The following is a 13,006-nucleotide window of genomic DNA, read 5'->3' as shown; positions in this document are numbered from 1 at the left end:
CCACAATCTTGTGCTTTCCTTCTGATCCTGGCTACATTGGAGTCAGAAGACCTGGGTTCAAATCCATTTATTACCAGTATGACCTTAGGCAAGAGCCTTCACCTTTATGGGCCTCAGTTTTCTCATCTGTAAAACTGAGGGGGTTAGGACAGAGAGCCTCTGAGGTCTCTTAGAACTCTAAAGATATGATCCAGTAAAGTCACTTATGCCCTCTGGACCTCAGTTTCCATATCTGTAAAACTGAGGGTATTGGGACAGACAGCCTCTGAAGACAGCCCTTTGATAGGTATGATCCCATACTGGAGGAAAAAATCAAGAGATAAAATATAAACCACTTTCATTATTTTAAATGGAAGAGGAAAACTAAACTATTAATATCAAAAAGCGAAGAAATGAAATCTTAAGCCTATAATTTTGTTGGTACCATATTTACGCCATTTACCAAGTTAAGGTCAAAATAGATACATGACCTAGATATCATAAGGAAACTAGAAGAATATGGAACACGTTACATATCAGAATTATGGAGAGGAAAGGGATTTGGGAATAAACAAGAGACAGACCATTAGGAGTCAGAAAATGGATAATTCTGATTACATTAAATTAAAAAGGTCTTGTACAAATTAAACCAATGTTGCCAGGATCAGAAGGAAAGCTCAAGATTGGGGGGAGATTTTATAGACAGTTTCTCGGATGAAGTTCTCATATCTATATAGAGAACTTTGTCAGATGTCACCATGGAGGTGACCTCCCAAGAATCCCTGCCCATGTTTGCATCGCTATAATTGTTAGGGAGTTTTTCCTGACCTCCAGACAAAATTCTAGCTTTGACAACATTCACCCATTGCCCTGTATGGGACTGAAGCAATCAGTCAGTCATTAAACATTTATTAAGAACCTACTGTGTGCCAGGCACTGTGCTAAGCCCTGGCGAAGCAAAGAAAGGCAAAAGGCATTTCCTGCCTTCAAGAAGCTTACATTCCAAGCCGCAGAACAAATTTCATCCCTTCACCACAGCAATTCAAATGTTCGAAGTATTTGATGGCCACTGTCATGTCCATTAGACTAAGCTCCTCGAGAGCAAGGACTGCCATTTGCCCCTTTTTGTATCCCCAGCCCTCAACACAGTGTCTGGCACATAGTAGGTGCTTAATAAATGTTGATTGATTCATGTCCCTCCTTAGTCTCCCTTCTCCAGGCTAACCATACCCAATTTCTTTAATCAGTCCTTATGTGACATGAACTAAAGACCCTTCCTCATTCTACTTACCCTCCTCAGGGCACCATCCAGCTTATCAATGTCCTTCCTAAACCATGTTACTTAGAAATGAACTCAGTTCTCCAGCTGTGGAGTTAGGAGGACCTGCATTCTCATCCTTCCTCAAATGCTTACCAGCTGTGTGACTCTGAGCAAGTTAATTAACTTCTCTGGACCTCCATTTTTTCCATCTGTGTCAACTAACAAGTATTAATTACTTATTTATTATGTTTTGCGCCAGGCACTGTGCTAGGTGCTGGCAGAGTACAAGGGCCAAGAATGAAACCATCCCTAACTGCAGTGAGCTCTCATTCTTATTAATGGGGGAGGTTACCAGGACATATATAAGCATATACTGTTAATAAACACAAGTATACAAATATAGCTAAATACAAGAGTTTGGAAGGGAGGGCATCAGGAAAGGTTCATGCAGAAAATGGGCTGGATGGCTACCACAGTCCCTTCTAGTTCTAGAGCCATGATCCTTGTGGGCTGACCAGGACAAAGGATGTTAGGACTTCCCTGTTCCTGGAATCTGTGCCCTTTCTCATGCTACCCAAGATCACATTTGCCTTTTTGGCTGCTGTGGCACACTGTTGACTCATATTAAGTTTGACATCTACTCAAACCTCCAAAGCTTCTTCAGACAGGCTTTTCTAACTTTACCTCCTCTCTTGTACATGTGAAATTGATTGTTTGAGCCCAAGTCCATTGATCCCCTACTGAATTTCATCTTATTCAATTAACAGTAAACATTTATTAAACACCTAATATGTGCCAGGCACTGTGCTAAGCACCAGGGATACAAAAAGGGGCAAAAGCTAGTCCCAGCCCTCAAGGAGTTTACAATCTAATGGAAGGAGACAACATGCAAGCAAATATGTATAAAGCAAGCTCTATACAGGATAAATAGGAAATAATTAACAAAGCGAAGGCATGGGATTCACGAGAGGTTGGGGAAGGCTTCTTGTAGAAGGTGGGATTTTAATTGGGCTTAAAGGAAGCCAAGGAGGGCAGTAGTCAGGGTTGAGGAAGGAAAATGTTCCAGGCGTGAAAATGCCCCCAGCTGGAGAGATTGTTTTGGAGTCCAGCTTGGTCTTCCAGGGTATGAGGTGAGCCCCAAGGAAGCCAAGGATTCTAAGAGGTGAGGGTGTGGAGCAGGCCTGGGGGACAAACCTATGTGAAGACACGCAGATGGGAGATGGAATGCCAAGGTGAGGGGACAGCCCTTTGAGCAGGTAGTATAATAAGCCTGGGAAGCAACCTCTGGGAGTGGAAAGAGCTTTGGGTTTGGAGTCAGGGTCCTGGGAGCATATTCCAGCTTGTCCTCTTGGACCCTTGTGCCTCACTGTGCCAAACGATGAGGTTGAGAGATGAGCAGAGACTCCTTTGTTCTTGACTTTATATCTGTAGTGCCAAGCATAGCGACTAATAGTCAGTCAATAGGCATTTATTAATAATAGCTAGCATTTATATAAGGCTTTGAGGTTTGCAAAGCACTTTCCATGTGTTAGCTCGTATGATTGTCACATCAGCCCTGGGAGGTAGGTGCTACTTTTGTCCCCATTGTACAGAAGAAACTGAGACACAAAAAGGTCCAGTGACTTGCCCAGGGTCACACAGCCAAGTAATGGTTTAAGGCAGGACTACCAGGTCCCCATTTGACAGAGAGAACTGAGGTTGTCAGATGACCATGTCTATACTCACACAGATAGTCGACATCAGAGTTAGAACTCAAACCCAGGTCCTCAGACCCAGGTGCTCTTTTCCTGAGGCCACTGTGAGAGGCTGCTGATGACCTAGTATTGACCCTCCCCTTTCTTCCTCCCTTCCCCCTCTGCTTCCTTTAGCCAGAGCTGCTGGATATGTACACCGTGAACCTGCACCGCATCGAGAAGGACGTCCAGAGGTGTGACCGGAATTACTGGTACTTCACCCCTGCCAACCTGGAGAAGCTTCGCAACATCATGTGCAGGTAAGCCTCTGCCTCCCGGCTTGTGGGAAGGGGTCGGAGGCCCAGGTAAGAAATGCCGGCTCCCTGGGGAGCTCTCTGATTTCGGTGGGTAGCTCTGGGGCTAGCCAGGTGGAATCCCTCTCTTTTTTTCCAATTCATTTCAATACACCTTTATTAAGTGCCTACTATGTGCCAGGAGTGTGCTAAGCTCTGGGGACATAAAAAGAGACAAAAGGCAGTCCCTGCCCTCAGGGAGCTTACAGTCTAATAGGGGAGACAACATGCAAACAAATATATACAAAGCAAGCTACACATGGGATAGAAATGGGGAATTGTTTGTCCTTCATTCTCGAAGAGGACCAGGCCATCAGGAAGGTGATGCCATGACGTGCGAGTGAATAGGGTTTGAGTGAGAGAAGGCTGTGCAGGGTCACCGGCTTCACTCTCTCTTCTGGAGCCGGGTGAGTCCAGTGGCCAGATGTAGCTCAGGATGACTGGAGATGGCCCCTGGATAGGAAATCATTAATAGAGGCAAAGCCCTGGAACTGAGGGGGCGGGGAAGGCTTCCTGTAGAAGATGGGATTTTAGCTAGGTCTTAAGGGAAGAAGGGGAGGTCAGTAGTGGGAGAGGATGAAGGAGAGTGTTCCAGGCACAGATGACAGCAGAGATGTTGCCCAGAGAAAAGTTAGCCTGACTTTTAGACCTTTCCAAAGGCTGTTGTGCAGCCCTTGGAGGGTCAGAACCAGGAGGGGGTTTCCCATCTCACTTAGGCGCATACTTGCTATCTGACCATTTTCTTGTTGTTCAGTTGTTTTCAGCCCTCTCTGACTTTCATGAGCCCATTTGGGGTTTTCTTGGCAGAGATCCTGGAGCAGTTTGCCATTTCCTTCTCCAGTCCATTTTACAGATGAGGAAACTGAGGCAAACAGGGTGAAGTGACTTGCCCAGGTTCACCCAGCCAGTAAGTATCTGAGGCTGGATTTGAACTCAGGTCTTCCTGACGTCAGGCCCGGCACTCTATCCACTGTGCCACCTAGCCGCCCGTCTGACCGTAAGCAAGAAATCTAATTTCATAACCTCATTTTCCCCATCTGTGAAGCAGCGATATGTTATTAGTTTTACCACCACCTGGACCACTAGGTGGCGCAGTGGATAGAGCACCAGGCCTGGGATCAGCCTCAGATACTAGCTGTGTGATTATGGGCATCTACTTTCTGCCTCAGTTTCCTCATCTGTAAATAGGGTTAATAATAATAACCTCCATATTATAAGGATAAAATAATATAATATTTATAAAGCGTTTTGCAAATCCTAAACCATTGGTTGTTATCTTAAGTTGCCTGTGGCTCAGGCGTCATATTGCAATGGAAAGAATTTTGGATTTGAAGTCAGAGGGGCTCAGTTCAAATCCCAGCTCTGCCAGTTACTGCCCAGGCAACTTCGGTAAGTTCTTGGACTTCATTTTCTTCACCTGTAAAACGGGAGTTGGAATATATTCGCCTCCAATAAAATAAATGACGTCACCAAGAGGTCACCCTCTGATGGATTGTCATGAACCATCTCAGTCCTGGGGAATGGATAAAGAAGCTTGTCTTCCACCTCTCAGAAGAGAGGTGGGGGCCACGGGTACAGAATGTGGTATACACTATCCCAGCACAGTTGCCTATGGATCTGTTGCTCAAGTGTTTTTCTTTCTTCCAGGGGTTTGGGGAGGGAGTTAAGGGGCAATGAGTGTGTCATGGAAAGAGAAGGCAACTGTGAAATTTAAAAAACAAAGGAGGAAGTGTGACTTGATGGCATCCCAAGACCCTTCCAGCTCTGAGCCCCTGTGCTATCATCTTATGACTATCCAGGCTCTCCCCTCTCTGATCCTGCATCTAAACACCTTCCAAAACAATATCTTTCACTGGTTTGATTGTTAATGATTTATCCTTTCTACATCAAATTCATCCCTTCCCAGTGAGCCATCACTTGTAGTCAGTAGGCTGGCATTTATTAATGCCTATCACGTGCCAAGCGCTGGGCTGAGCGTATAGCAAAGGTTAAAAAAAGAAGGAAAAAGGGCAAGGAACACTAAGAAGTAAATAAAATAAAACATTAATTTTTCATAAATAATTTATTGATTGATTTAAAATTTTTATTGTTTGTTATTTATATACATGTTATGTTATATAAATATATTACATATGATAAAATATATATATAATTTATATATAATTATATCTATAATATATGTAATTTACATATTATATTTATATGTAAATTATTATTATTATTCTTTATATTTATTTTATTATGTTACTTAATTTAAAATTTTAAAAATTTAAAATAAATGAACTAAAAATTTAATTAATTTAACTGAAATAATATTAAATAATTTTTCATAAAACTTTATTTAGTACCTAACATTTTTAGAATTCTGAAGTTGTTAACTGGTCACCAGAATACAGTGAAATAAATGTCCCCTGTATTCTCTTGCCAAGCTTCTTGTCCCCCTGGGGGTACCCACCCCTATGTTGTGATCCCCTGGACTAGGCAAGGTCCCTTCTCCAAGGTACCTTCTACATCTGCATCCTGTGACCATTAGGGATTCGTAATTCCTGAACTTAGCTAAACCTCCCCGAACCCTCTGATAAAATGTCAGCTTCTTTCTCTTCCTGGCATTGTGACTTCCTGTGTTTTCTTCTCAGTTACATCTGGCAGCACATCGAGATTGGTTACGTGCAGGGCATGTGTGACCTCCTGGCCCCGTTGTTGGTCATCCTGGACGATGGTGAGTGACCACCTGATTCTAGAACTTCCTCTGCTCTTCCATCTGGGTGGTGAGATGAGTCTGACAATTTCACTGTCACCTCCCCCCATCCCAACCTGTGGCCAGTGAGCGGCTCTGCGAGGAGCCATGTGAAGCCTGCCAGGCTTCATCCTAAACAGGTCATACCATATTAACCGCATTTCCTGTCTGCTTACTTTTGGTTTTGGACTAGATTACTAGACTAGTCTACTATAATAGTGGATAAAACTTACCTTGGAGTTAGCAAGAAATTTGGCAAAGACTTTCATACTATTATTATGGATATGATGGAAAGATGTGAACCAGAAATTGGACAGGTAGTTGGATTTCAAGTTAGATGAATGGCTGGATCCAAAGAGTCATCATTAAATGTCTTGAAGGTGACTTGGGAGGAAAAGGTGTCTAGTGGAGTGCCCCAGGCATCTGGGCTTTTGTTATCATTATTCATTTGTTTAGCCCTGGGCAGTTAGCACTTTTTAATTAATATCCTGGATAAAACTGGCTTGATGGGTGATCAGATTTGCAGGTAGAGGGGGGATCACTAATGTGCCACATGAGAATCAGCATCAAAAAAGATGTTGACAGGTTAGAACATTGGGTCAAATATATGAAGGTGAAATTTCATAGGTATAAATGTTAAGTCTTATACTTAGGTTCCAAAAATCACCTTCATAATTATAAGATATGGGAGGCATGGCTAACATATGGTTAGTTTGAAAAAGATCTGGGGGTATTAGTAGTCTACATGCTCAAGGTGAGACAATAGAATGAGATAGTAGGGAAAAAAGCTAATCCAATTTTAGGCTGCACTGAGAGAGGCCAGGCATCCATGACCAGGGAGATGACCATCCTATCATCTTCTGCTCTGGTCAGATGTTCTCTGCAGTGTTGTGTTCATTTCTGGGCACTATAGTTTAGGAGGGACATTAGTAAACTGGAAATTGTATAATGAGAGCCAAGAGGCTTTAGATCTTGTCCTGTGAGGTTAGTTGAAAAACTAATAGCCTGGAGAAGAGAAGTGGAGGGTAACATGAGAGCCATCTTCAGTTATCTCTGAAGGGATTCGCCTTGTGCTGCCTGGTTCCAGAGGGCAGAACAAGAGGCAACTAATGAAAGTTACAGAGGGACCAGTTTAGACTTGATATAATGGAAAACTTCCTAACAATGAGAGTTATTCCCAAGGGGAATGGGCTGCCCCAGAAGATAGTGAGTTCCTCGTCATTGGAGGTTTCCAAGAAGAGGTGGAGGACTGCTTATGAGCTTATGAAGTCATAGAAGGGATTCTTGTTTATGTCTCTTTTGGAGGACTGTTTTAACAACCCAGCTAGCAGCTTCAATGGGGGGGGAAGATCCCTCCCCTGCTGCCGGGACCCAGGAGGCTGCCGGGATGCCAGGAAAGCACAGGTTCTTTTTATCTGCTTAAACAAGGAAAGCATGGTGAAGGGGTTGACCATCTTACTTTAATCCAGCATTCACCTAGCATACAAACAACATTCATTTAGCTCAGGGGAAAACGCCAGCATTCAGTTAGCATTCAGTTAGTTCAGGGGAGCATACAGACAAGCATCAAGAGACAGACCAAATACAGATTCATTGACTTACTTCAGGGGAAAAAACCAGCACCCTGAGGTTCAAAACATTCATTTAGTTCGGGGGAAAAACAAACCAGCACCCCGAACCTCAAAACCAAAATACAAACAAGTTACAAATATCAACAGACAGACCCAACACAATTCATAGTTACCAACATCTGGGCTCAGCCCGAGAGCAAGGGCTGGCCCACAGTCACGCTTGCTTGCCGCTGCTTCCCACACCAACTGGAAGAGGAAAGAGAGAGCTTCAAGCTGTCCTCTCCCCTCTTATAGGGTTTTTGACATCATCAAGCGCCGCCTGAATGACCAGGGCCAATTGGTTCTTGACTTGGCCCCTCCCCCTAGCGTAGACCAGGTTCTGGAGCTAACACCTCCCCTCAGCCAGCCCCATGACTCATCACACAGGAAGTTGTCTGCTTCCTGGAATGCTCTTTGGGCTTCCTGCCCCGGAAGAGCAAGCCACAGTGTCCAGAGGCTCAATGAGGTAAGCTGAGTCATTCAAAGAAAACAAAGGCCATTCTGGTTACAAGGACTCAGCCTCTGAGGTTCCATTCGGAGATTCTTCGATTTTAACTTTATCTGCTCTGGGGGTTGCAGGACAAGAAACTCCATCCTTAGAGGGAGAGCTGGTAGGGATTTGGTGTCAAAGGGCCCGGGTTTCAGACAATTCTCTGCATCCCAGCTTTGTGACCTTGGGCAAGTCCCTTCCCCTTCCCTGGCCTCAGTTTCTTGCTCTGTAAAATTCGGGGCTTCAGAGGATCTGAGCTTTAGACCTTCGAGATCATAAAGCCTGAGCCAATCATTTGATGGAAGAGGAAACTGAGGCCCAGAGAAGGAAAATCACTTGTCCGAGGTCACAGAGCTAACAAGTGATAGAGCTGGGATGTGAAGGCCAGCCTCGGGCTCCACTATACTGGATGGATGGATGGGATAAGCATTGATTAAGCACCTACCGTGTGCCAGGCACTGTGCCAAGCCCTTTACAAATATCTCATTTGATCCTGACAACAGCCCTGAGAGGTAGGGGCTTTTATTATCCCCATTTTTGTAGTTGAGGAAACTGAGGCAGACAAGCGAAGTGGCCCACCCAGGGTCACACAGTTAGTAAATGATTGGATTTGAACTCAGGTCTTCCTGACTGTCAGGAGGCTCAGCGCTCTGTGCACTGTAGCGCCCCCTAGCTGCTGTACTGGATGAGCTGATCCCCTGAGATCTCTCCCAGCTCATAACCCCCCAGGGTCTTCAGGAGTCCCAGGATGCTGTCTGACCTCTTCTTTTCTCCATTGCATGTCCAGAGGCCCTGGCTTTCAGCTGCTTCACCGAACTCATGAAAAGGATGAACCAAAACTTCCCCCATGGGGGTGCCATGGACACCCACTTTGCTAACATGAGGTCCCTCATCCAGGTAAGGCATAGAAATGCTAGAAGCTGTGGAGAAGACAAAGCAGAGCCACAGGAGGGCACCCAGGATGCTCGCCAGCCAGGGCCAGCCCCTTTCACTTCACCAAACACTTGTTGACTGACTAACTGACCGCCAGTTAGTAATTGACAGAAGTGGCATTTGAACTCGGGTCTTCTGACTCCAGAACCAGTCTTCTTTTTTACAGTACCAGGCCATTGCCTTCTTTTTGGCTTTTGGGACCCTAGCCCTTAGCACAGGTGCCTAATAAATGCCTCTTAAACTGAATTCCTCCTTCTGGGGCCAGCCCCTTATCTGCCCCTCCACGCTGTCTCTCAACCACATTGTTAAAATAATAAAATCTCATGTTTCTACAGCACTTTAAGGTGTTCGAGGCCCCTTTCCCCCATAATATACTCTTTGAGGCTGGCAGTCCAGAAATCATTATGGCCATTTTACTGACGTGGAAAACAAGTCTTAGAGAGAGGAAGCAATTTACCGATAGAACAATACCATTTGTTAACATTTATTTCTGGAGAAGAGAAGACTCAAGGCAAAGATGTGAGTTGTCTACATCTGTTTCAAGGGCTGTCGTGTGGAAGAGGAATTAGCTTTGTTCCATTCTTCTTGTTGAGTCCTGTCCATGACCCCATTTGGGGTCTTCTTGGCAGAGATCCTGGAGTGGTTTGCCGTTTCCTTCTCCGGCTCGTTTTTCAGATGAGGAAACTGAGGCAGACAGGGTAAAATGACTTGCCTGGGGTCACACAGCTAGTGTCTGAGGCTGGATTTGAACTCAAATCTTCCTGACTCCAGACTATTCTGAATAATGTATGTTGTAGGGTTTTTTGTGCCCACACAATTTTTTCTTCTTCTTAATAATCCAATTCTTGGGCGGGGGAAGCTACCTAATAATAGGGTCCTGGGGTCAGTGGGAGACCCTCCCTTCAGGTGCGGTGCTGACGTGACTCTTCCCTTGGGCAGATATTGGACTCGGAACTTTTTGAGCTCATGCACCAGAATGGCGATTACACGCATTTCTACTTCTGTTATCGCTGGTTCCTCCTGGATTTTAAGAGAGGTATGAGCCTCGGGAGGGGGTGCCTACCATGTAGTGCTGGAGGCAGAGCCATCCAATGGGAGGGAGGCAACTTGAGAGTAAGAGACCTTTGGAGGCCACATAGTCCAACCTCTTCATTTTGCAGAAGAGGAAACTAAGGCTTAATGGACTTAGGTGATTGACCCAAGGTCACACAGCTTGTAGTAGCAGAATTGGGACTTGAACCCAGGACCTCTGACTCCAATTTGCAGTTCTCTTTCTCCTACACAATGGTACCCCTAGAAGTGACCAAAGCATGAGTCGTGAAGAATATCAGACATTTCTATAATACTTTAAGGTTTTCCAAGACATTTTATATAATAATACCATTTGAGCCTCACAAGAACCCAGTAAAGAAGGTATTATTTTCCTTTTTAGAGATAGGGAAGCTAGAGTAGGAGGGACTTGATGTTGGGGGATCTGGATATCCCAGGACTGGATGTTTTTGATGCTGGGCCACAGGCCATCAGTGCTGTTGGGTACCCATCCATTGAATGGCTTTTTTAATGGGTTTTTTAAAGGTGTTTGAGTGTGAGGGGAAGCAGGGCAGCTCTGAATAGAGGGCCTGCTGTCTCTGACCCTCCCTGAAGCTGTGGTTTGGTGTTTCCATAGAACTAGTCTATGATGATGTCTTCTCTGTATGGGAAACCATTTGGGCTGCCAAGCACGTCTCTTCCTCCCACTATGTCCTGTTCATCGCCCTGGCCTTGGTGGAGGTATACCGAGACATCATCCTGGAAAACAATATGGATTTCACAGACATCATCAAGTTCTTTAACGGTACCACAATGACCGGGTCCTGCTAGGGCTGCTGGGGTGGGGGGGACGGGGAGGAGATGGAGGGGAAGCTATGGGTGTCTAGAAGGAAAAAAGTACCTTTGATTAAGCCAGTTCTTGCTTAGGGCTGACTCAGTGGTAGAAGAAGGAGGAAGGCTTGTCAGAGTGAATTCTGTTGACATTAAATTCTGTTTCCAAAAATGGAGTGACAAGATTACTTCCTTCCACTGAATCTCTTTTAAGAGTGGGCCTCTCTTTAAGGCCCTTCCCTAGCTGACATTCCCTGTTCTAAGGCCCCTCCCAGCCCTGACATTCCCTGTTCTAAGGCCCCTCCCAGCCCTGACATCCCCTGTTCTAAGGCCCCTCCCAGCCCTGACAGCTCCTGTTCTAAGGCCCCTCCCAGCCCTGACATCCCCTGTTCTAAGGCCCCTCCCAGCCCTGACATCCCCTGTTCTAAGGCCCCCCCCAGCTCTGACATCCCCTGTTCTAAGGCCCCTCCCAGCTCTGACATTCCCTGTTCTAAGTTTCCCTCTGATAGAACGTCCCATAATTCCAGGATGATTTCAGTAAAATGAAGTACCGCCTTCTCGGCAGCCTCGGTTCTCTTCCCACCCTCCTGCTTGCTCTGACCCCCTCGATTGGAGCAGGTGGCTCCACAAGGTCTGGGGGCTCTCCGGGACATTTTGCTCACTTCTGTTTTCTGCCCTGTCTCTTCTCAGAGATGGCGGAGAGACACAACACCAAACAGATCTTGAAGCTAGCCCGAGACCTCGTCTACAAGGTGCAGACTCTGATCGAGAACAAGTAGTGGGCAGGCAGTGGTACAGTGTCCCCTGGAAGTTCCTGCCTGAGGCCTTGGTTCCATCTTCTTTCATCTGGCTGGGCCCACGCCCTCAAGAAAGACTTTGGGACCTGGCCCAGGACACAGGCTGTGCTGGCAGCATCTGGAAGGGTGTCCTGTTTGGATCCACAGCAGGCAGGAGAGGGGTTTGTTCCTTCACTACAACTTTATGCTTATGTGTTTAACCAAAGATCTCCAAGTTGGAATCAGTCTCTTTTAGGGGGAGGAAGGGGCTGACTGGAGAAGAAGGGAAATGTTTCTCCTTTGCTTCATTGCTATTCCTCCCTTCCCTTGAGATCCACCTCCCCTGGTCCAAGCAGTCTCCCTGTCTTCTGAAGAGCAGAAGCAATGGAGCCTTCCAGGAAGCAGTCTTGGGAGAGGGTCCTGAACTCACCTGTAGTGGAGAGGCTGCCTTGGCTCCTTTGCCCCTTGCACTGGGCAGGGTGGAGGACCACAGATGGCCATAATGAAGGAATCTAAGTCTCTCTCACCTTCTTCTACCCACTGCCAAGATCTGCTGCCCCCAGCCTCAGTCCAGCCCAGACAAGGGAAAAAACCACAAATATACAGGGTAGCCCAGCTTCCTTTCTGATGTTTGGGTCTCTCTCTGTTTGATGCTGCTCCCTCATTCCCTTCCCCCAGGAGGACACACTATTTTTTCCTCAAAGGGGAAGCTTTCTACACCTCAGTGCCAGCCAAAGGTCTGGATCCCTGCAGACAAGGGTTTCTTCCTGAGAGCTCTCATGGGGGCTAGCTAGGGCTTCCTCGTGGTGAACTCCAGAAGGAGGAACAAGATTGGAGAGTCCTTCCTAAGTGTTCCCCTCCCGCCTTTTTTTTTTAAACTCAGGTAGAAGGAAGATGAGGATTATTACTGTTGGATGACTCAGCAGGGAGCCTGAGAGGTCTGTCTGGGAGGAGCCTTGATGAGGCCAGAGTGGGGCTCAGGTGGAGTATCTTCCCTAGAAAAGTCCTGCTGAGAAGTCGGTCTATGTTAGGATAAATCTGCACCCAAGGCTCCTTCCTCTTCTGTTGTCCAGCTGGGATGGCCTCCAGCCACAGACTCACTCTAAATGGGTTTTCTCTCCCCCACCTTCCCTTCTGTGAGCTTGGTCTCCTCAATGCCCTCATTCTGATCCAAGGCCACAAATTGGAGAAAGGCAGCCCCAGGTGGGAGAGTGAAGTTCCTTCCCACTTCCCCTCTTCCCAGAAAATATCTAGTCCCTTTGTGGTCCACTGTCCCCTACCTATCCACCTGCCTAAAATCTCTCCTGCCAAATACATAAATAGCATTGAATCAG

The 13,006-nt window shown here is 46.1% G+C and overlaps 1 protein-coding gene across 1 annotated transcript in view; it reads left to right on the top strand.

The window, feature by feature from the left end:
* The window catches only part of SGSM1 (small G protein signaling modulator 1), a 55,007-nt gene extending 42,452 nt beyond the window's left edge, over positions 1-12,555 (top strand). The window contains exons 18-23 of the mRNA XM_036741038.1: positions 3,109-3,233; positions 5,903-5,985; positions 8,891-9,000; positions 9,976-10,072; positions 10,703-10,870; positions 11,587-12,555. Coding sequence (XP_036596933.1) covers positions 3,109-3,233; positions 5,903-5,985; positions 8,891-9,000; positions 9,976-10,072; positions 10,703-10,870; positions 11,587-11,675 — 672 coding nt within the window. The 3' untranslated portion in view covers positions 11,676-12,555. The remainder of the gene's footprint in view (positions 1-3,108; positions 3,234-5,902; positions 5,986-8,890; positions 9,001-9,975; positions 10,073-10,702; positions 10,871-11,586) is intronic.
* The last annotated feature ends 451 nt before the right edge of the window (positions 12,556-13,006 follow it).

The sequence above is a fragment of the Trichosurus vulpecula genome, chromosome 1 (genome assembly GCF_011100635.1).
Source record: "Trichosurus vulpecula isolate mTriVul1 chromosome 1, mTriVul1.pri, whole genome shotgun sequence".
Taxonomy (NCBI): Eukaryota; Metazoa; Chordata; class Mammalia; order Diprotodontia; family Phalangeridae; genus Trichosurus; species Trichosurus vulpecula.
The sequence above is the reverse complement of the archived record's forward strand: the minus strand, read 5'-3'. Positions and strand labels throughout refer to the sequence as shown.